Source organism: Rhinopithecus bieti, unplaced genomic scaffold (genome assembly GCF_001698545.2).
Source record: "Rhinopithecus bieti isolate Rb0 unplaced genomic scaffold, ASM169854v2 scaffold_76666, whole genome shotgun sequence".
Classification (NCBI taxonomy): Eukaryota; Metazoa; Chordata; class Mammalia; order Primates; family Cercopithecidae; genus Rhinopithecus; species Rhinopithecus bieti.
In genome coordinates this window covers 1,818,944-1,842,568 of record NW_016829831.1, presented here as the reverse complement: position 1 = coordinate 1,842,568, position 23,625 = coordinate 1,818,944, and the positions used below count along the sequence as shown (strand labels likewise).

Below are 23,625 nucleotides of genomic sequence, written 5' to 3'. Positions count from 1 at the left end.
CCCGGCCATTGTTCGGGCCCCACCCCTGATGAATATTCACGCCGCGCGGGCGCCTCGGCCCGCGCCCTCCCCGGCAGGGTAGGGGTGTGAGTGCGTTTCCGCCGGTTTTTCCTGCCTGAGGAGGAAAGGGGGAGCTGTTTTCTGTCTCCTCAGAATATATTTTGGTGTCCCGTTTCTCCTCCTCCCGCGCCGCCGCCGCCCCCTCTCTCCCCACCTCTCTCCCCACCTCGCTCCCCGCCTCGCTCCCCGCCTCCGCCTCCGCCTCCCGGGTTATCTTTGTCTCGCTGCCTCGCGCTCACTCGCTCAACTCGGCGCCGCCGCGGCCCCACGCTCCGGGCCCGTCCTCAAGGCGCGCGGCGCGGGGCCCGCCGGGGCCTTTGAGGCGGCGGCCGACGCCCTGGGGTTTGCCTGACGGCCGGGCCCGCGCCATGGGTGGAGCGGCCGCGCCGCCGCCACGCTCGTCGCCCTCCGCGCGGCCCGGCCGGCCGGAGAGCCCGAGCGCCCGAGAGCGCAGCGAGCTCGCCGCGCCGCCCCCGGCCCCCGCGAGGACGGAGTCCGCGGCGCGGCCTGCCGGCCTGCCGCCGCGTAGTAGCGCCGTCGGGCGGCCTGCCCGTCTGGCGGCTGAGATACACAGAGCGACAGAGACATTTATTGTGTATTTGTTTTTTGGTGGCAAAAATAAAGGGAAAAATGGCGAACGACGACCTCCCCTGCAAAAAGTTCTGGTGGACATCGACTCTCTCCTCCTTGCGGGTGAGTGGGCCCGCGAGCGGGGCGCGCGGGGAGCGCAGCCGGCAGCCGGAGCCGGGCCGCGCCCACTGGTCGGCCGGAGGCGCTCGGCGCCGCCGTGGGCAGGAGCGGCGGGCGCGGCGGCCCCTTTGTCTGCCTGTGCGGGCTGGTGGCGGGGCGGGCCGCTACCCTCCGCCGCCCCACGCCCCGAGCCCGCCGCGCGGACCCCCGGGCGCCGGGGGACCGCGCGGGGCGAAACCCACCTCTTTTGTCACCGCCCTTTCTCTCCAACTGCCCTGCTTGATTTATTCATTTTTTGGCTTCTTTTAAATGATAACCCCTCCCCTCCTTCCTCTCCAGGATCCTGCTGGGATTTTTGAGCTGGTGGAAGTGGTTGGAAATGGCACCTATGGACAAGTCTATAAGGTCGGTGTGGGCGCCTTCTTTGTTTCCCGTGGCATGTGGAAACTTCTTGTTGGGGGACGAGGAGAGGGTGATAAACATTCCGCTGACTGGAGGCCACGCCGCTTGGCCAAAGTTGGGAGAGGGGTTTCGCCTTGCAGTCCCTCTGTTTTTGCACACCGAGTTTATATTCAGACTGGCCTTAAAAGACCTCATTTCCTGGCTTTGAGATAAGGAAATAAGCTACACTCTTAGGCATGCACTTTATCTTCAAAAAAATGGAAAAGCGTTTTTTAAAAATAAGACAACCTGAGTTTTCTCTTTTTTCCCCCCGAATCTGGCCTCCTGAGTTTGTGTGTAAATTAGAATACAGTGGAGGCGGGCCTTGCCTCTGAAGATCCTAAACCACTGCTTGGGCCATCGTGAAAATTGTCATCATGTTTCAGCCTCCACTCAGTGCTTGCCAGTTGCTCAAGGTGGGGAGTTTGGCGTTACCTGGGAATACTTTATAACTGTGGTTGTCATCCTTTCTATTGATGGATACGTATTTTGGGGAAGCAGGGAGGAGTGTGTGTTTGGGCAACAGGAGCAGGAAGAATTACAGTGTGGGGATTATAAAATCTGAATTCCAGGAATAACCTGTTTGACAGCTGTGTAATTGAAACAGAAATGACGGAGAGCGAAGAGAATATAGAGGATGCCCTGGTTTCACACCCACCCAGGTCTTTTATCTTTTTTAAAAATTTTAACACCCACCCTCCACCCCAACAATAAATGAAACTAGCAAATCTGGCGACTGAGTCTGCGCTGAGTAGCTGACACCTGATGTGACTAACAGTGTTCATTTTATCCATTGTACAGTCTAGAGATTATGAAAGAGCTGTAGGGAATGGAGGCACAGGCCTTGAAAATTCAGAACGGAATGTTAAATTCTTCCTGTCTTGATTTGTTTCTCATTACTGAACGTTTTCTAAAACTTTAATCTGCACTGGGGGAGTGTTCTGTTAGAGTCGGTACAAGGTTAGGGAAGCAGGGCTTTGTGGTTCACCATGAAGAATTGTCATTGTCTCATTAAAAATGGGTGGAGTTGGGGGGGGTTGGAAGCTGACTGTAGACGTTTTCTTAGGCTAGATTAAGTGTGGATCTTATTGTCTGTCTCTTTTCTGCTTTGTGAGTAGAGTTTATCTATCACTTGAACGCCTCTCCTCAGCCCAGACTTCTAGCCTGGGCAGTGTACTTACTGGACTGTGGTCCGAACTTGGGTCAGTATTCTTAGGTGATCTCAAGTGTATTAGCTTGTGTTTTGTTGGTTAACTCTTAGGGCCGGGGCTAGATTTTTGAATTTGAAAGAGAGCCCTGTTAACTCAGCTTGCCGGGCTCAACTGAATTTGGAAGGCTTTGGAAAATTTTGGAAAAGATTGTGTTGCAACTCACTGAGTGGTTGGTAACTGGCTAAAAGGACATTCTCCCCGGTCTGTTGTTTGTTTAAGCATCAGTCAGTTTTTTTCTAACCCAGTTTTTTCTCGCCAAATCTAAGTGGTGATTGTAGGCTTCCAAGTGAATTAGCCAGAGCTTGTTTTTGACCTGGTTATACAGTAGTTGGATTATTTGTCTTATTTGGTCAGCATGGATGTTAAGGGCAGAGAAGTAAGCCAGAAGGTAATATAGTCTGTAAACCTTAAGAAAAAGGAAAGAATGAAACCCCAGTTTGTCTTTATTGGTTTTAAGAGGTGGGAGCTGTTTATGGTAAGAGTTTAGTCAAGTTCATTGTTATTTCCCCTCACTGCCTTTTTAGTTCCATTCCCGCCAACCCTCCCAAGCTTTTGAACTAGGTTTGCTGAGCACTATGTTTGACAAGTATTTGGGATACTGGCATCCCAAATACTTGTCAAACATTCCCAAATACTTGTCAAACATAGTGCTCAGCAAACACAGCTCTCTGACTACAAAGTCTGTGCAGTTGAGAATTTCTCTAATTATGCAAACCTAAGGAATAAAATCCATGCAAAAGTTGCCTACAGTCCAGAACAAAATAGTGCCTGAGATTTTGCTCATAAGCAGTTACATTTTTATATTATTACGGAAAACTTGAAACATAAAAGACTAGAGAGCTTGGTTTATCAGCACATGACTAATCTTGTCTCATCTGTATTCTTCCTCTCCTCCTTTATCTTAATGTAAACCCCAGATGCCATTTCAGCCATAAATATATCAGAATATTTCTTTTTTACACAATCACATTGTTGTTATCACACTTAGAAAAATGTCTTATATTTGCTGTTAACATTTTCCTGATTGTCTCATACATCAGGACAATTTTTTTACTATACATGTCTTTTTTTACTGTAACAATAAGTTCTTTAATGTTTACAAGCGGGTACTGGGAACTTCAGTCTTAGAGGTGGTGAAAATAGCAGAACATCTCTTTTTTCCTCTTTTTAAGTATTTAATTTCTAGAACCATTTACCATTATGTACAGGAGTTCATTTAGGATTTTTGGTATGATTTGCTTGTGGTAGCTTTGGGATTAGATTGTTAACACTCTAGAGTTTGTTTATTGCTAAAATCCTTTAGGATGAATTCGAAAAGTTTTTTGTTGCTGAATTGTTATTTATAAAAGGTCTTTATTTTAAACATAATTTTAGGTAAAAAATTCTGTAAGCTGAACAACTTGTGGTCCTAATTTATTTTAGTGTCATTTTCTATTTTTCATTAGCTCAGAGGTTGCTTATTTTGAGGCAGCTATATATACATGAAGTGAATGAGTGGAAAAGAGAGTTTCTCCGAGATTTGATATGTCGTATGCAATAGCTTTTTTTGGGGCGAATGACTCCCCTGCAAAACTGTGCTAATGGTAGACCCCTCATTTATTGAAGAAAGGGAGGGGAGGGGTTTGTGTGTGGCAGTAGGGCTAAGAGTGACCTTTGGGAATGCTAGAAAGGTTAGGGAGTAGTGGGAATTTCAAGGAGATGTTACTTGGACTTCAGGAGAGACATCCACTTTAAGCAGTGAGGAGCCACTGAGAGATTTTGTTGGAATTGGGGATCCCTGAGAGTAGGGGACTTGATCCAGTTTTTTGGGGATAACTTCTAATTTTATGTATCTCTGACAACAGTGGTAAATGGTCTGGTATAGTTGAACAGTCTATAACTTCATCTTAAAAGAGGGAGGTGAAAAACAGGGTATATTCTGTTTAGAGAAATTATTTTCACCCTTAGGTTTTTGAGAGAAGGATACTCATAAACTTAAGATTATAAATTTTCTCTTCTCAAGTTTACATTCAGAATACCATATATTTATAAAAGAAGTGTCTGGTACAATCAGTGAGGACAATGACAGTGTGAAAAATTAAAACCAGAAGTAAATCAAGTTTGTTTCCCTGTTATTTTGTATTTTATTGTTATTTTTTTTTGAGACAGAGGTTTACTCTGTTGCCCAGCATGGAGTGCAGAGGCACCATCTCCACTCACTATAACCTCCGCCTCCCGGGTTCAAGTGATTCTGCTGCCTCAGCCTCCTGAGTAGCTGGGATTACAGGTGTGTGCTGTCACGCCCAGCTACTTTTTGTATATAGAGATGGGGTTTCACCATGTTGGCTAGGCTGGTTTTGAACTCCTGGCCTCAAGTGATCTGTGTGCCTTGGCCTCCCAAAATGCTGGGGTTGTATACAGACATGAGCCACTGCACCCGGCCTTATTGTTATTTTTAATATTTATTTGACCATTTTTGTGTTTTTCTTGCAGTAACTACTGTTGTTATTTTGCATTTTGTGAGCATATGATGGCTGGTGTTCCAAATGTCTTGAATAAAAGACTGCCAGCTGGGCGCGGTGGTTCACGCTTATAATCCCAGCACTTTGAGAGGCCCAGGCGGGTGGATCACCTGAGGTCAGGAATTTGAGACCAGCCTGGCCAACATGGTGAAACCCTGTCTCTACTAAAATACAGAAAATTAGGCAGGTGTAGTGGCGGGTGCCTGTAATCCCAGCTACTCAGGAGACTGAGACAGGAGAATCACTTGAACCCGGGAGGCAGAGGTTGCAGTGAGCTGAGATTGTGCCATTGCACTCCAGCCTAGGAACAAGAGTGAAACTCCGTCTCAAGAAAAAAAAAAAAAAAAGAAAAGAAAAAGAAGATGGCCAGCCTGAGGACAATTCTGAGTCTTAGAAGGACTGACAGAGGGGAAATCCAGTAACAGTAATGTGGAAGTCAGGGAGTTTAGAATCCAGCAGGTGAAATGTCTGAAATCAAGGTTCACTCAAAGGAGGGACCATAGACTTTATGGACGACTGACCCATTCTGACCTTGTCATTGGGGGAAGGGTATAATGTGGACCTTGGAGGTTGAGGACGAGGGTACCCTAGGCCCAAAGACCTTGATGGTAAGGGGAGCTAATGCTAAGAGTTTGCTCATTCCACACCTATTTGACACTGTGCTAATGGTAGATCCCTCATTTATTGAAGAAAGGGAGGGGAGGGGTTTGTGTGTGGCAGTAGGGCTAAGAGTGACCTTTGGGAATGCTAGAAAGGTTAGGGAGTAGTGGGAATTTCAAGGAGATGTTACTTGGACTTCAGGAGAGGCATCCTCTTTAAGCAGTGAGGAGCCACTGAAAGATTTTGTTGGAATTGGGGATCCCTGAGAGTAGGGGACTTGATCCGGATATGTGTTGGGAAGGAGCTGGTAAGATGTTTGGCCTTGGGCAGTGGTCTAGTGACAGGAGGTGAAGGCTGAGGCAGGATAGTGACTGTGGTGGTAGAGAGGAGGAGCAGTTGGGGTGGATACTCGGGCATTACTCTTTGCTGGATTTCACTTGTTAAATTCACTCGTTCTCTGCAGGCTTTGGTATGTCCCTTTAAGTGGGTACACTGTTTGCCCACGGTATTAGGGGGAGACTTGGGATTCCCAGCACTTTGGGAGGCAGAGGTGGGTGGATCACCTGAGGTCAGGAGTTGGAGACCAGCCTAGTCAACATGGCAAAACCCCGTCTCTACTAAAAAAATAAAAAAATTAGCCGGGTATGGTGGTGTATGCCTGTAATCCCAGCTACTTGGGAGACTGAGGCAGGAGAATCACTTGAACCTAGGAGGCGGAGGTTGCAGTGAATTGAGATCATGGCATTGCAATCCAGCCTGGGCAACAGAATGAGACTCTCTCAAAAAAAAAAAAAAAAGGGGGGGGTGCTTGGGGGTGCTAAATTTGCTGAAGTGCTAAAATTGCTTTCGATTGCTCAGTGGTAAAGAGCCATATAGATTGTCTGGCTTTTAAAAATCATTAGGGGCCAGGTGCAGTGGCTCACACCTGTAATCGCAGCATTTTGGGAAGCCGAGGCGGGCGGATTATAAAGTCAGGAGTTCAAGACCAGCCTGCCAATGTGGTGAAACCCCATCTCTACTAAAAATAGAAAAATTAGCCGGGCGCGGTAGTGCGTGCCTCTAGTCCCAGCTACTCCAGAGGCTGAGGCAGAAGAATCGCTTGAACTTCCCCAGGAGGTGGAGGTTGAAGTGAGCCGAGATCGCGCCACTGCACTCCGGCCTCGGAGACAGAGCCAGTCTCCTCTTTAAAAAAAGAAAAAAAAAGAACATTTTGGAGCAAGTACTTAAACTTTTGTGAGGGATTCTCTAAGTGTTAATCTTTTAAGTGAGCGGGCCTGTTCTTAATTGGAGGTAAGGACACCCAATGGGGCAAAGTGAATTCTGTAGAACTAGATGTTTTCATCAGGAGGAGATTGTGTCAGCTGATCTGCCACTGAGAGGCATGTTCAGGCTTGTTCTGAGACATAGATTTCCTTCATGCTGGAGGATTCTGGACTTGGGCAAGGTGGGAGGAAGCCAGCCCTGTTGAGTAAGCCCTGTGTGGCTCTCTTCGAGTTTCAATCCCAAGCTTTCAAAAACTGTTTTGCTAACTCAGAAATATCAAAAGATCTACAGAAAATCCAACCACCAAACAAAACCCTGCTGCCGATGGGTTTTTAACTCCTTACTGCTTGAAACTTGGTGATAAGTGTACATTCATTGCCTAGCTGCAAACAAGTATTTTGCCTTTTTCCTTAACCAATATTTGTTTTATATATATACACACACACATACATACATACACACACACATACCCCCCCCACACACACACACATTTTTTTTTTTTTTTTTGATACAGCGTCTGGCTCTGTCGCCCCGGCTGGAGTGCAGTGGTGCGATCTCGGCTCACTGCAACCTCTTCCTCCCAGGTTGAAGCGATTCTCCTGAGTAGCTGGGACGCCAGGTGTGTGCCACCACGCCTGGCTAATTTTTGTATTTTTAGTAGAGATGGGGTTTCACCATATTGGCCAGGCTGGTCTCAAACTTGAGTCAGAGTCAAGTTTTTAGACGTACGGAAAGATGACTAGAAAGAAAATGGAGAAGGCCAAGGTAATCTTACGTTTATTACTAGTGACCATTGTGGCAGCAATGGTTCTTAGGTTTTATAATGTCATATCACTGCTCACCAAACAGAATTTGTTGCTTTGTTATGGAGCTTGTTCAGTAATAAGAGTTGGTGAGTATTACTCAGAAGAGAAGCTGCCGCTTGGATTGAGTAATTAATAAAGTGATTCATTGGGAAGTAGTTTTTTTCTGTAAGAATCTCTAAGGAAAGATGACAATGCTGAGTTTTAGGACATCCCAAGTTTTAAAAACTGGACTCTGAGAAGCTTTGATGTCTAGATAGCATTAGGTATAACTAAACTGGGGAGACAAAAGTGAAAAACGATTAACCATGTAAGGGTGGTTTCCTGCAGATACTGTGGATGTGTGCTGGGCCCTGTTCTGAGAGTTAGATACACAGTGGTAAATGAAGCAGATGATACATCTACCCTTATGGAACTCAAGAAATACAGGAGGATGGACACAAAATGCCAGATGTGGAATGTCAGTCATACATTCTGTGTTGTCTGCATCTCCCTGGGTCCCCAACCCTGCAGACTTGTGTTCAGACACAATGAATGCTCCAACGTGTGGAGAGGGCACATACTGCAATGTGTTCATTTTAAGTGGCTCAACCTCAGCAGGGCTTCTCTGTGATTTACAGTAAAAACCAATGACTAGAAAAGTGAAATGAAAAGGTAGACATATGGAATATCAGTCTACTTTTTTAACTTGTAGAATCAAAAGACATTTTTACTCTGTCAAATTGCTGTAAAAGTTTTGTTTTGGTTTCTTTTAAAAAAGCATAAGAAACTCAGGTGATAGAAAAGTTTTTTATATACTTTTAATTTCAGAAATGAACTTGCCATGGTCGGCAGACCAAACTTTGAGGAACACTGAACTGGCAGGATTGAATTTGTAGCACGGCTCTTAGTGAGCTCTGGGTGGTTGGTGTGTTAGTGGGCTGGAGAATTGAGGACTGTTGTTTGTGCCCAGTAGTTGGTTTTCTGACCCTTTGAACATTGGGGAGCTAGAGCAGGTGCTGCTTACAGCTTTGTGCTTAAGTGCCAAAACGTCTTTGACCCCTGTGCTTTGGAACTGTCTCAGATATGGCTAAATATGAACAAGTTATCCTATTAAATTTGAATAAATGAAAGAAAAACACTTTTACATTATAACTTTAAAAAATCCTTTATATGGTAAATAGGGCCTTAACTTACCAGTTATGAATCCATAGTTATTAATCAAATGATACTAAAGTGCTTATACCAAAAGTCGGAGTTATCCTGTTCTCCAGAAGCACCTGTTTTCAGTGCTTTTAGCTGCTACATCTGAAATTTATTGCTATATTTCTAAATTATGTACTTATATGGCTATTTCTTCATTTCTCAGTTTTATACATTTATTTACTTCCTCTAGCAGTAGTTGTACTTATTGAACTACTTAGTTCAATAGTAGTTGAATATTTAACTCCTATACTTGCCGCCTCCCTTAAGTGGGCATGCCGTAATTTTGGGCTAAAGTGGTAGTTGTTTCTTTTATCATGACTATGTAAATACCATTTATATGTGAGCTAAACAGTCTCATGTGATTACATTTCCTTTTTAAGCAACACCCCTGCCCCCATATCGCTTTTAGTTTTCCTTGGCTTAGTTTTCTTTGTACCTATCATCGCCTTACCCCTCAGATACCCTAAAAGGTATAACAAATGCCTAGCAAAGGTTAGTCTTTATCACATTTTCCAAATGCTTAATTTAACACCACACATCAGATAATTTATTGTTGCAGATAACCTTGTTGATTTCAATTTTTTCTCCCTGGAGTTTTCCTCGTAGCTGCGCAGGTATGGTTGCCCCTGGGCCTGGCACGTAGCGTTTGTCCTGGAACGTCTGTTTCCTGGATACTACAGTCTTCCTTTTTGGTTTACTATCATATTTTCCTGAAGCACATCCCCTAGTAGTTTTAAAAGAAAGGGTGTATGGGTATTAAGGTTTTAAGTCCTTGTATGACCGAAAATCCCTTTTTCTTATCACTGCCTCATCTCTTCTTGTCTGGAACATAACTGCTTTCGATTTCTTTAGGGACTAAATCTCTGGTTTCCTGTGGGTATGGAGTGATGTGAGACAGTTACCAGACTGTGTAAGGCAGAGAAAGGGGACTTGGGGCTCTCAACCACTAAATATGCAAACTTTGATCAGTTCTGATTTTGGCCTTGCACCTCACTTGGTATTGATTTATTCCAAATGATGACCTCCTCAGGGTTTTGTAGGTCCAACTGTCTCACTTCTTTTTGACATCCTTAGTAGGCACTTAGGTTGTAATTTTTATCTCTTGGTGAGTTACTCCTCCACTCCATCCACTTTTCATTTTATCTTTTTTATGTTGTTGTTGTTGTTGTTGTTGTTTTGTTTTTTTTTTTTTTTTTTTTTGGAGACAGACTCTCACTATTGCCTAGGCTGGAGTGCAGTGGCGCCCTCTTGGCTTACTGCAGCCTCTGCCTTGTGGGTTCAAGCGATTCTCCTGTGTCAGCCTCCCAAGTAGCTGGGACTACAGGTGCAGACCACCATGCTCGGCTAATATTTGTACATTTAGTAGAAATGGGGTTTAACTATGTTGGCCAGGATGTTCTCGAATTCCTGACCTCAGGTGATCCCCCTGCCTGTGCATCCCATAGTGCTTGCATTACAGGCATGAGCGACTGCCCCTGGTCTGCCTGTCTGTCTGTCTGTGTCTTTTGGAGTACAGTGGTGTGATCACAGCTCACCGCAGCCTCGATCTCCTGGGCTCAAGCGAACTTCCCACATCAGCCTCTTGAATAGCTGGGACTACGGGTGTGCACCGCCATGTCCAGTGAATTTTTAAAATTTTTAGTAGAAATGGTATTTGACCATCTTGCCCAGGTTACTGGACTCAGGTGGTCTGCCTACCTCGGCCTCTCACCATCCACTTTTTAGCTGTCAAAATCTAATAAAAATGATCTCTACTGTCTTCCCCTTTATCTCTTTATTCTTTTGTTTACTTTAAAATCATTTTTATGGGAATGAATTCTTAATAACTCATGTGATCAGTCCACCATGTTTAACCAAAAGTTGTGTCTTTGATTTTGGACTTAGGGTTTTGCTGAGGTGTTTGTTTCTTTTCTTCCAGAACAATAATAATACCAGCAAAACAATAACAATAACAAAAAATAAAAGATGAAAACAAGGGTAAGCAATGCGTAACCTCTGTGACCTTACTACATGACCTCTGTCAGAGATACTTAATTTGGGAGGTGCAAGCCGAGGGAGATGAGGATGAGGAAGAAGGAAAGTGAGGCAAGATGCCAAGCAGTGCCATTATATGTATTAATTACCATGCTGGCTGCTGCTTTGAACAAATCTTTGAGAGATAGAGGAGTTTGTTCAGCAGTATTTTTTTTTAAAGCAGCTTTATTGAGGTATATATTCTGTACTATGAAATTAACCCAGTTCAAGCTTACGTTTCAGTGATATTTAGTAAATTTACTGAGTGGCACAACCATCACCACAAATCAATATTGGAACCCTTTGATCATGCCAATAAGATTCCTCCTCCTTATTTACAGTTAATCCCCATTCCAACCCAGAACCCCAGGCAACCACTCATCTGTCAGTATTAATTTGCCTTTTTGGAATATTTCGTATAAATGGAATCCTACAATGTGTGGTCTCCTATGTTTAATGTTTGAGGTTCGACCATGTAGCCGTGTGGTTCTTTGTTCCTTTTTATTGCTGAATTTTAGGCTATGGTTGTACCACATTTGTTACCTCTTCACCAACTGATAGGCATGATGTTGATGGAACTGCACCCTAAGTCATCCACAGAAGGGAGAAAGGAGGGGGAATTTATCTTTTTGGGTTTTCTTATTTCTCTTTAGTGTAACCAAACACTTGGTTCTGATGACCCTGGGTAACTGTCTGGATGAGGGAAAAGCAGTTGGAAGTTTTGTGTCCCTGAATCCTTTATCTTCCCCACTCTTATTATTAGTCATTACTGTGAGTTTATTTATTTGTTTTTTGAGATGGAGTCTCACTCTGTCGCCCAGGCTGGAGCGTAGTGGCACAGTCTCGGCTCACTGCAACTTCCACCTCCTGGGTTCAAGTGATTCTCTTGCTTCAGCCTCCCAAGTAGCTGAGATTACAGGTGTGAGGCACCATGCCCAGCTAATTTTTGCATTTTTAGTAGAGATGGGGTTTCGCTATGTTGGCAGGGCTAGTCTCGAACTCCTTACCTCAGGTGATCCGCCCGTCTTGGCCTCCCAAAGTGCTGGGATTACAGGCATGAGCCACTGCGCCTCGCCTTAAGTCATTTTAAAAAATATGAATACAGTTTCTTTGTTATCACTATGAAGACAAACTATGCACTATCAGCAAGGTCACTGGTATTAGGAACGAGGCCAAACTAGTTTTTCCTTCTATTTTTGGGGGGAATTCCCTTGTATAATAGCCAGCTGTTTACCATGTGATGCTAGACTGCAGTTTTCCTTTATTTCAAGCAGAAGCTATTGACTTGCCTGGATTTTAAAAAAACAAAGCAAAATATGTTATCTTTGGTCAGAAGGTTATATCCCAATAAATGATTTGCTATGTGTTTTGGGGGAATAAGTTTGCTCATTTGTTTCAAGTGTGTTTTCAGAGTATTTTCTTATATTTTATTCTTAAGTTTTTTTGTGATACCTTTTGTTAGGGCCTTACTACATTCAGATTACATAAAATTAAATTAAGTAATAGTTTACTTTTTGAAAATTCTTACACTGGAGAGCTTTCATTCTTACCTGCTATGACAGTGACAGTATGCTGTTGACTACCAGAGCCCTTCCCTCCATGAGTTTTTCGGAGACTCTTTATGTAATTGGTGTGTAGTTTTATGACTATTCAATTTTGAAAGGTATGTCAAAGACTGGCTATTATCTGAGTTAGGGCTGTGCATCAAGGTACTTAATAATTTGTTGGAGATCCCAGGTTAGACACTGAATATTGCCTAAGGTTGAGTGTGTACATTTAAGTGACAAAATTCGTTGGGTGTATTCATTCACCTGCTAGGGCATGACTCAAATTCTAGGGCCGTTCCAGTTTGAAGTTGGCATATCAGAGCATCTTAGTTCTCTGTATGTACACGTTTTCTCATATGTTCTTGTTCCTCACCTTGATTCTCAGAAAAATCTGACAGGTGTTCAGTTCTTTACTCTTCAGTGATTTCAAGGCTTGGTTTCTGTCTCTTGTTTCACTGTCTGCAGATATTTTGAGCCTGCTCTGCTAGTCAAGATTTCCTTTATTTATTTATCTAGTACTTAATGTGTTTATAATATGTGCCAGGCACCATGTGAGGCTTGCTCACTGGTGACAATGGACAAGAAAGGCAGTCAGCTCATGCCCTTGTGTAGCGTATAGCCTAATGTGTAAGGCAGAAAATGAACACACAGTTAAAGAGGATGATATTGCAGATGGGGAACAGCAGGGGCCTATGGGAATGTGTGACATGATAGCTAAGTTAGAGCTGATAAAACAGATATGGTGGTATGCACAGTGAAGCTTTATGATTTCAATTCAGATGCTGTAGATGAGGCATAGATGTATGTGGAGCAGTGAACAGTCTGCTAGGAGTTAAGCCACTGAGCTGATGATTCATCATCTTGGTTAGTCCTACTTTGAATAAAGATAGGAGGGGTGTGTTCCATTGATTATGGTAATTGACTGCCTCCATTCAGTTTGCCTTGAGCCAGCTGTCTTTCAGGAAGCCTTGCCTCCTACATCTGCACTGTTTGGTGTTCCTTGCTTTTGAGTCTCCTGTATCAGTTAGGAGTTAGCATCCTGAACATTCTCATGTGGGTGAAGGAGGGGCCTTCATCAGGCCTCAGATTGTCTTATGAGCAGTATCTGGAATAATGTCTGGTAAATGACTGGCCTGAAGTAGGCCACATTCTGCCCTTCATTACACACAGGGAGACTGCTTTGTTTAGCTGGTGGTCCCCACAATGTTAGGGCTGAAAGGGACCTCTGTAAAATGGGACCAATGGTGTACAGGTTTGTGATATTCACGTAGTTTTTAATAAGTTTCTGTAGTTCCGGTTATATAACAAAATAATTAAAAGATAAAGTTTTTTTGTTTCTTTTTTGGAGACGGAGTCTCACTCTGTCGCTCAGGCTGGAGTGCAGTGGCGCCATCTTGGCTCACTGCAACCTCTGCCTCCAGGGTTCAAACGATTCTCCTGCCTCAGCCTCTCATGTAGCTGGGATTACAGGCATGCAGCACCATGCCTGGCTAATTCTTGTAATTTTAGTAGAGGTGGGTTTTCACCATGTTGACCAGGCTGGTCTCCAAATCCTGACCTCAAGTGATCCATCTGCCTCAGCCTCCCAAAGTGTTGGGAATACAGGCGTGAGCCATTGGGCCTGGCCTTGCTCTTTGTTAATATGGACAAAAGAGAATTTTCTTTTTCTAATCCTATGAGGTAAAATGATGCTGTGGCTTTTTTTTTTTTTTTTTTTTTTTTGATGTTGAGTGAGATATTTCTAACCATTGTCTAATCATACTGGAAAATGGGACTTTGTGGTTACCAGTGCTGGCTTTCAAAGTGTGAAATTCTTTTTGCATTATTTTGTAGAAGCAAGGGCTTTGTCAGTCATCAACTCCAAGACCGTATTAGACGTTTCATTAGTTTTCTAGTTAATTTGCTGAAAATACATTCTTATTGTTATATGAAAAAAGCGACTTAAATGTTGAATTTTTAAATAGGATGCTTATTTATTTTTTTCTTGTCTTTACACTGTTTATTTTCTTGCTGGCTCTGTCAGCTAAGGACTTGATCTCATTGGTAGTCTGTCTTTCCCTTTTTTTTTTTTTTGCTTTTTAATTCCTTTTGCTGGCTTATTAGCTATAATTTCTACTTAGGTTATTTTATAGGTTGCTTTAGGTTTGTAGCACATGTTTTTAACTTACCACAGTCTACCTTCAAATGATACTATACCTTACTATGGTATACATCCATTTCTACCCACTTGGCCTTATACATTTTACTTTTATGTATTATTTATTATTTATTTATTTTTATTTTTTGAGACGGAGTCTCACTCTGTTGCCCAGGCTGGAGTACAGTGGTGCGATCTCAGTTCACTGCAACCCCTGCCTCCCAGGTTCAAGTGATTCGCCTGCCTCAGCCTCCTGAGTAGGTGGGACTACGGGTGCCCGCCACCATGCCCAGCGAATTTTTTGTATTTTTAGTAGAGATGGGGTTTCACTGTGTGAAACCAGGATGGGCTCGATCTCCTGACCTTATGATCTGCCCGCCTCGGCCTCCCAAAGTGCTAGGATTACAGGCGTGAGCCACAGCACCCAGAAATGGCTCACTACAACCTCCATCTCCCAGGTTCAAGTGATTCTTGTGCCTCAACCTCTGGAGTAGCTGGGATTGCAGGTGTGTACCACCGTGCCTGACTTATTTATTTATTTATTTATTTATTTTGAGACGGAGTCTGGCTATGTCGCCCAGGCTGGAGTGCAGTGGCGCGATCTCGGCTCACTGCAAGCTCCGCCTCCCGGGTTCATGCCATTCTCCTGCCTCAGCCTTCGAGTAGCTGGGACTACAGGCGCCCGCCACCACGCCTGGCTAATTTTTTGTATTTTTAGTAGAGATGGGGTTTCACCGTGTTAGCCAGGATGGTCTCGATCTCCTGACCTCGTGATCCGCCCACCTCGGCCTCCCAAAGTGCTGGGATTACAGGCTTGAGCCACCGCGCCCGGCTGACTAATTTATTTTTAGTAGAGATGGAGTTTCACCATGTTGGCCAGGCTGGTCTTGAACTCCTGATCTCAGGTGACCCACCCACCTCAGCCTTCTCAAGTGCAGGGAGCCACTGCACCAGGCCGAGAAATTTGTTTCTTAAGAAATATCAAAGACCTTGGCCTTGGAACATTAAGAGAGAGTTCACTTTGAACTTCAAGCGTTGATTGATTAAAAGTTTCTGGTAAACCAAAATGTTTTTTTTTTTTTTTATTTTGAGACAGAGTCTCACTCTGTCACCCAAGTTAGAGTGCAGCGGGCACCATCTTGGCTCACTGCGACCTCCGCCTCCCGGGTTCAGGTAATTCTCGTGCCTCAGCCTCCTGAGTAGCTGGGATTACAGGTGCGTGCAACCACACCTTGGCTGATTTCTGTATTTTTAGTAGAGATGGGGTTTCATCATGTTGGCCAGGCTGATCTCAAACTCCTGACCTCAGGTGATCCACCTGCCTCCTTGGCCTCCCAAAGTGCTGGGATTACAGGTGTGAACCACTTCGCCCGGCCTTAAATCAAAATCTTGATTGTGCTTAAAATGTTTAAGTAAAATGGTACTTTGCTATAGCATCCCAGTGTTCCAGTTTGACAGTGATCAATTAACAAATTTCTAATCCCCCTGCTAAGTGCAGTACCTCAGGCCTGTAATCCCACCACTTTGGGAGGCTTAGGTGGGCAGATCATTTGAGGTCAGGAGTTAGAGACCAGCCTGGCCAACATAGTGAAACCCTGTCTCTACTAAAAGTACAAAAAATGAGCCAGGCGTGGTGGCACGCACCTGTAATCCCAGCTACTTGGGAGGCTTAAGCATGAGAATTACTCAAACTCAGGAGGTGGAGGTTGCAGTGAGCCGGGATCACGCCACTGCACTCTCAGCCTGGGGTGACAGAGTGAGACCTTGTCTCAGAAAAAAAAAAAAAAAAGGCTGGTGCGACGGCTCACAACTGTAATCCCAGTGCTTTGGAAGGCTGGGGCAGGTGGATTGCTTGAGATCAGGAATTCAAGACCAGCCTCACCAACATGGCGAAACCCCATCTCTACAAAAATTAGCCGGGTGTGGTGACGGGTGCCTGTAATCCCAGCTACTCGGGAGGCTGAGGCAGGAGAATTGCTGGAACCCGGGAGGTGGAGATTGCAGTGAGCTGAGGTCGCTCCACTGCACTCCAGCCTGGGCGACAGAGTGAGACTCCATCTCAAAAAAAAAAAAACAACAAAAAGTTTTCTCACCTCAGATGACCCTATGACAAGAGCCAATATTTTAATATCTTTGTCTTAGAACCTCACTCATACAATGGAGACAATCCTCAAATCCAATCCAGAGAGTGTTGCTTCAAGGAACAGTGGTGACTTTTAAGATAGGTTGGAAGTCTGATGGTGCTACATGAATGCTGAACAATCAGTCTTTTCAGGTTTAGTTTAATAGTTATTATTCTTATACTTTCAAAACCATTTTCATGTAATTTTTTTCAACTATTTATTAAATGTTAGTAAAAGAGGAACTACCTGAACACAGATTTTATCCAAGCAACCTGTTTAGAATAAATTATAGGGAAGGAAGGTTAATTAAAATGCATTTCCTGTACTTGTGAAGAAACTTGTTGAGAAATTAGCTTTGAGAATGTTATGCCATCTTTATGCAACATATTTATATAGTTAAGAAACATAAGCCAGGCGCGGTGGCTCAAGCCTGTAATCCCAGCACTTTGGGAGGCCGAGACGGGCGGATCACGAGGTCAGGAGATTGAGACCATCCTGGCTCTACTAAAAAATACAAAAAAACTAGCCGAGCGAGGTGGCGGGCGCCTGTAGTCCCAGCTACTCCGGAGGCTGAGGCAGGAGAATGGCGTAAACCCGGGAGGCGGAGCTTGCAGTGAGCTGAGATCAGGCCACTGCACTCCAGCCCGGGCGACAGAGCAAGACTCCGCCTCAAAAAAAAAAAAAGGAAACATAATTAGCTTACATTTCAAAAGAGGCTGTTTGACAAAACAGTTAGAAAATCCCTCCCTATAGAGTGAGAAATATATTCTACAATTATATAACTAATCATAATAATTTTATTTTCCCCAGATAACTATAAGAACCTTGTTTTCCCCTTTATCAAAAAACCATGAGAAAACGAGCCTTCTTAAGAAGTTCGACACTGATACCAGCCAGATCTAAATCAAAATGGAAATTAACATTCCTTTCTAAATCATGTGCAGAGTTCATTTGAACATTGTGATAATTTCCACGTAAACTCTGATATGTAAATGTTAGGACTAGGAGGAGGTTTGAAAATTATCTTGTTCAAACTCTCTGGTAAAAGAACGGATCTAAGATTTGTTCCATAGGCTGCAGTCCACTTCTAGAATCACAGAACTCATCAGTCACAGAAATGGGACTAAAATACCCTCTCCTAGTAAAAAACAACAGCTTAAGAAATTCTTGCCACTCAACTTTTCTTCTATGAATCTCTCAATAACTTTTCACTATTCAGAGAATGTGGTAAAAATAAGAGGCTTCAAGACCCAAAAGAACAAATGTATGTGAACTACAGACCTGCATTAGTCTGTTAGGGCTGCCGTAACAAAATGCCACAGGCTGGGGGTTTCAGTCATATAAATCATTTTCTCATGGTTCTGGAGGACAGAAGTCCAAGATTGAGGTGTTGGCAGAGTTGGTTTTTCCTGAGACTCCTTTTCTAATTTGCAAATGGCCACCTTCTTAGCCTTTCCTTTTGTGCACCCCTCCCTGATGTCTGTGTCCAGATTTCTTCTTACAGGGACAGCAGTCAGATTGGATTAAAGCTCACTCTAACAGCCTTATTTTAATTCAGTCACTTCTTCAAAAGGCCCTGTTTCTAAGTCTCATCACTTTCTGAGGTACTGGAGATGAGGGTTTCAACATGTCAGTAATTTTTGGGGGCACGGTTTTAGCCCATAACAATACTGTAAATTTTTTCTTGTACTGAAGACACGGAAAATAATTTTGCTCTAAAGTGCTAATGACTTATTAACTAACACAGGTAGAATATCCCGTATCTGAAATGCTTGGGACCAGAAGTAGTTCAGATTTGTTTGGATTTTGGAATGTTTGTATTGTATTTAATGGTATATTATTTCTAATCCAAAAGTCTGAAATCCAGAATGCTCCAGTGAACATTTAGTTTGAGAGTCATGTTGATTCTCAAATGGTTTCAAATTTTGGATTAGGGATGCTCAACCTGCAAATTTTGAACTTTGGTTTTTTTAAACGAAAAAATACATAGGGTCTTCTTATCCAGGGGTCCTCAACTTCTGAGCTTCAGACCAATACTGGTCCTTGACCTAATAGGAGCCAATCCGCACAGCAGGAGGTAAGCAGTGGTCAAGCGATTGAAGCTTTATCTGTGTTTATAGCCGCTCCCCATTGTTGGGCAGGCTGTGGGAGCTCCCCATAACCGGAGCTCCACCTCCTCTCAGATCAGAGGTGGCATTAGATTCTCAAAGGAGCGTGAACCCCATTGTGAACTGTGCATGTGAGGGATCTAGGTTGCACATTTTTTCTGAGGATCTAATGCCTGATGATCTGTCACTGTCTCCCACAACTGCCACCCCCCCGCCCACCTTCGAGGAAAAAGTTTCTTCTATGAAACTGGTCCCTGTGCCAAAAAGGTTGGGACTGCTGTTCTAATCAGATAAATAGCGTATTCATTAGTATATTCATTCAACACAAAAATACTACAGATTAGAGGCCAGGCTCGGTGGCTCAAGCCTGTAATCCCAGCACTTTGGGAGGCCGAGACGGGCGGATCACGAGGTCAGGAGATCGAGACCATCCTGGCTAACATGGTGAAACCCCATCTCTATTAAAAAATACAAAAAACTAGCCGGGCGAGGTGGCGGGCGCCTGTAGTCCCAGCTACTCCGGAGGCTGAGGCAGGAGAATGGCGTAAACCTGGAAGGCGGAGCTTGCAGTGAGCCGAGATGGAGCCACTGCACTCCAGCCTGGGAGACAGAGCGAGACTCTGTACTACAGGATGGCCCCGAGGCGTGGTCGCTTTATGCCCTGTATCCCAGCACTCGCTTTGGGAGGCGCCGAGCACGGACGGATCCGAGGTCAGGAGACTCGAGAAGCCATCCTGGCTAACGACGGTGAAACCCATCTCTATTGCATAAAATACAAAAAACTAGCCGGCGACGGGTGGCGGGCCCGCCTCTGGTAGTCCCCACGCTTGACTCCTGGAGGGCTGAGGCAGGCAGAAGTGGGCGTAAACCCGCGGGAGGGCCGCCGCGAGCTTGCAGTGAGGTCGAGATATGGCCCACTGCAGCTCCAGCCTGGGCGACAGAGCAAGACTCTCAGTCTCAAAAAAAAAAAAAAAGTACCACAGATGGCCAGGCGTGGTGGCTTATGCCTGTAATCCCAGCACTTTGGGAGGCCGAGACGGACGGATCACGAGGTCAGGAGATCGAGACCAACCTGGCCAACACGGTGAAACCCTGTCTCTACTAAAAATACCAAAAATTAGCTGGGTGTGGTGGCGGGCGCCTGTAGTCCCAGCTGCTCCGGAGGCTGAGGCAGGAGAATGGCGTGAACCCAGGAGGAAGAGCTTGCAGTGAGCCGAGATATGGCCACTGCACTCCAGCCTGGGCGACAGAGCGAGAGTCTGTCTCGAAAGAAGAGGAAGAAGAAAAAAGAAAACTACAGATGCTATTCTAGATGATGGGGATAAAGAATTGGCAAAAAAAAAAAAAAAAAAAGATCGTGTTTTCATGGGGTTTAAGAAGACAAAGTAATATATCAGTTAGCCTTTGCTGGGTAGCAAACCATGACTGAAACTTGCTGGCTTAATGTTATATAAGCATCATCTTGTTTGCTAATACTTTTGTAGGTCAGTAATTTGGAATGGGGTATACTCAGTGTGGTAGTGTGGTGGCTCTTCTGTTGATCCCTTCTAGGATCCCTCTGGAAGCTGAAGTCAGCTGGCAGTTAAAGTGGGAGGCGGGTGAGTTGCATGGTGTGACTTGGGTTGGCCAGCTTTTTAAGCACCCTGGCGTTTTCTTTCCCGTATCTCAGTTTTCTCTTTGTCTCCTCTCTTCCTTTTGTTGTTCACTAAAGAATATTTAAAAAGTTTCAAGTATTACAAAATATTCAACTTTTGGGGAATGAAATGGAGATATAGTACATGGAAATAAATATGTACATTTAATATCCTTATTTTACAAAAGAATCTAATCGTCATTAATTGTAGTGTTGTAGCATGCCCTGTTACAGCTGAGAGTTAGGGTTTTGCATTCACTAATTTGGGTAGGGTGATAATAACAAAATGATAAATAAGTCATGAATTTTGCCTGGGCTTCTGGTGCTCAGATACCTTAATTCATGGATGGCAACACTCTATCTGCTTTTCTTAGCTCAACAGGAAATGAGAGTAGGGCTTGGGCAGGAAGAAGTCATGCATACCGCGTTCTCAGTGTGCGGCCTTCTCCTTGGTTGTTTAGGAGAGCAAACGAAGCTTATCTCCTTCCCCAAAATGTTGATAATGAAGGCAAAATGAGATAGAGCTGCAGGTAAACTAGATCGAATCTGCTGTTTATGTGTTGGAAGATGACGTTTGAAAATGAGTTTTAGTTCTTAGAACCAATACAACAGATGATGGGATTTGAGGTTTAAGTGCCTAAGTTTAAGGGTCTCATATAGTAACTCTTAATTTCTTTTTGTGTCGGGAAAAGAACAAAGTCTTGCCTTGAATTAACCAGTTATTTTAAAAAATCATAGACTTCTCTCATGAGAGGAAATGGCCTGAATTCCATTTCCAGGTGACTTTTTAGCTTTCAAGGGGGGCACATGGGACTGTCCGTGGTGTGGCATCTGCAGTGCACAAGCCATTTGTTTCTGGAAACAGTCTCACAAGCAGTGATTTTGGTGAGTTTAGAAATGAATCAGGATGTGCTGAGCTCAATGAGGGTCATTAGCCTTGGATAATATGATTCTATAAATTAACAGAAATGGAGAGGGTGAAGACTCAGGAGTATAGAGAAAATAGGATGACACTGGAAGCTAGGCTGATTGGTGGGAGTTTTGGAATCAATGTACTTCAACTATTAGTTGAATAAGCATATAGTTGAATTAGTAGAGTGGGAGACTTGACCCTTGACTGTGTGTTATAAAAAAAAAAGCTATCTTCGCCGGGCACGGTGGCTCATGCCTGTAATATCAGCACTTTGGGAGGCCAAGGTAGGCGGATCACCTGAGGTCAGGAGTTCGAGACCAGCGTGACCAACATGGAGAAACCCCATCTCTACTAAAAATACAAAATTAGCTGGGTGTGGTGGCACATGCCTGTAATCCCAGTTACTAGGGAGGCTGAGGCAGGAGAATCACTTGAACCTGGGAGGTGGAGGTTGTGGTGAGCCAAGAACGTGCCATTGCACTCCAGCCTGGGCAACAAGAGCGAAACTCCGTCTCAAAAAAAGCTATCTCGAGTACTGACGTGGTCCACCATCTCTTTTATGTACATTTCCTCACCTTAATTTTTATTTTGCATATGCATGGAGAGGTTAAGTAACTTGCCTAAAGACACATAGCCAGGAAGCAATTGGAGAAACCAAGTGTTAAGGCATTTCAGTCCTGACTTCTGAGTTTAGCTCTTAACCTTTTTGCCAGGTTGTTTCCCAAGGTATCGACAGGTTTGGTTGGTAGGTAAGATGTGATTTAGCAGACAGGGGCTGCGAGGGTTTAGGGCCAGTGCTGACAGTGGGAAGATGGGGAGTGTGGATGGCTTAAGGGTGGGATTGAGAGGAGCAGAAGTTGCCCGTCCTGAAGCTTTCCTTTTTCTCGACTTTTCTGTGTCTTCCTCAGAGCCTCTCATACTTTAATGTGCACTCAGTCATCTTGGGAGCTTGTGAAAATGCAGATTCTGATTCACTGGGTCTGGGAATCTGCATTTCTAATATGCTTCCCCAGTGATGCTACTGTAATTCCATACTTTGAATAATAAGGAGTAGTAGGGCAAAGAAGTTAGCATGGGAGGTGTTGGTAGTTCACTGGAACACAGCTGCTAGGGTGGGTTATTTGGACTAGGGTTATGTCTTATCCATGTGGTATAAAGTGTCTTGGCTATCTGTGCATTCAAATCGATGATTTTGTGAACAGATGATAACTTTCAGTTGGGACTGTAGTCTTTCTGAGGCTCACAGGATGTTGATGTAGGAAGGGGTGTTAGAGAATGTGTAGTTCAACCCCTTAGCGTACAGAGTGAGGGACTTTGTGGCCTACTCAGAGCTAGGTTCGCAGATCTGGCCTCTTTCATGCTTTCACTCTCCGTCTGTCTGGGTTGGGTTGGAAGGCAGTGCAGTGAAGTGCTACTGTCTTCCCCCTACTATTTGATGACTTGGTGACATGACAAGGTCATAAATGGGTTATGATTCTCAAGTTCCATTTCATTTTGTAGTTCATTTCTTGAACAAAAGTAAGTGTTTGAGAGAGTGAATGAATAAAAGGCTGGGTTCTGGGTGAGGTGGCTCACAGAGTGGGTCAGAGGCTGGGACTGCCCCTAAACCGTGGCAGTAAGTTTCTAGTGAAAATAGATGACGGCCATTGTGGTGTTTTGGAGAAGGCAGCAGACCCAGACAGTGGCAGGCTTTCAGGCAGCAGCTGTGTTTTGAGGCTCCAGGAAAGAGGGGAAAGTGGGCAGGTATAAATACAATCAGGGAGAAACTGGGGAAAGACTTTTAGGCAAACTTTTTGGTTCTTGATTATGCGATCTCTCTTGCACCAAGGAAAGCAGACAGTAAAAAGTGTCATTGTTGGAATAGACAATTCAAGTGCCTGATTGTGAGAATGAGAGTTCAAAAAGGGGGCCGGGCGTGGTGGCTCATGGCTGTAATCCCAGCACTTTGGGAGGTCGATACGGGCAGATTACAAGGTCGGGAGTTCAAGACCAGCCTGGCCAATATGGTGAAACCCCGTCTCTACTAAAAATACAAAAATTACCAGGACGTGGTGGCGGGCGCCTGTAGTCCTAGCTACTTGGGAGACAGAGGCAGGGGAATTGCTTGAACCCAGGGAGGCAGAGGTTGCAGTGAGCCGAGATCACGCCACTGCACTCCAGCCTGGGCGACAGAGCGAGACTCGGTCTCCAAGGAAAAAAAAAAAAAAGAGTTCAAAACAGGAGAGAACAGTGGGTGGAAGGTAGGAAGAGTTTGAAGCTTTAAAATATTGTTGAGAAAGAGACAAGAAAAAAAATCAGTCTGGACAGAGATTTGTACAGCACAGTTGTACTTCAGTGTTTGTGTTTTTTGGGGCAATGGGTAAGGTCGGTGGTGGTGGTGGTGGTGGTGGTGGTGGT

The 23,625-nt window shown here is 44.3% G+C and overlaps 1 protein-coding gene across 36 annotated transcripts in view; it reads left to right on the top strand.

Moving 5' to 3' along the window:
* The first annotated feature begins 203 nt into the window (after positions 1-203).
* Positions 204-23,625, top strand: part of MAP4K4 (mitogen-activated protein kinase kinase kinase kinase 4) — a 202,435-nt gene continuing 179,013 nt past the window's right edge. For 35 of the 36 annotated variants that reach the window (XM_017864979.1, XM_017864974.1, XM_017864975.1 and 32 more), the window contains exons 1-2: positions 619-753; positions 1,090-1,155. In XM_017864979.1, the coding sequence (XP_017720468.1) occupies positions 691-753; positions 1,090-1,155 (129 nt within the window). In that variant the 5' untranslated portion in view covers positions 619-690. Of the gene's footprint in view, positions 754-1,089; positions 1,156-23,625 lie in introns of all 36 variants that reach the window. The other variant, XM_017864965.1, reaches the window with a different exon arrangement.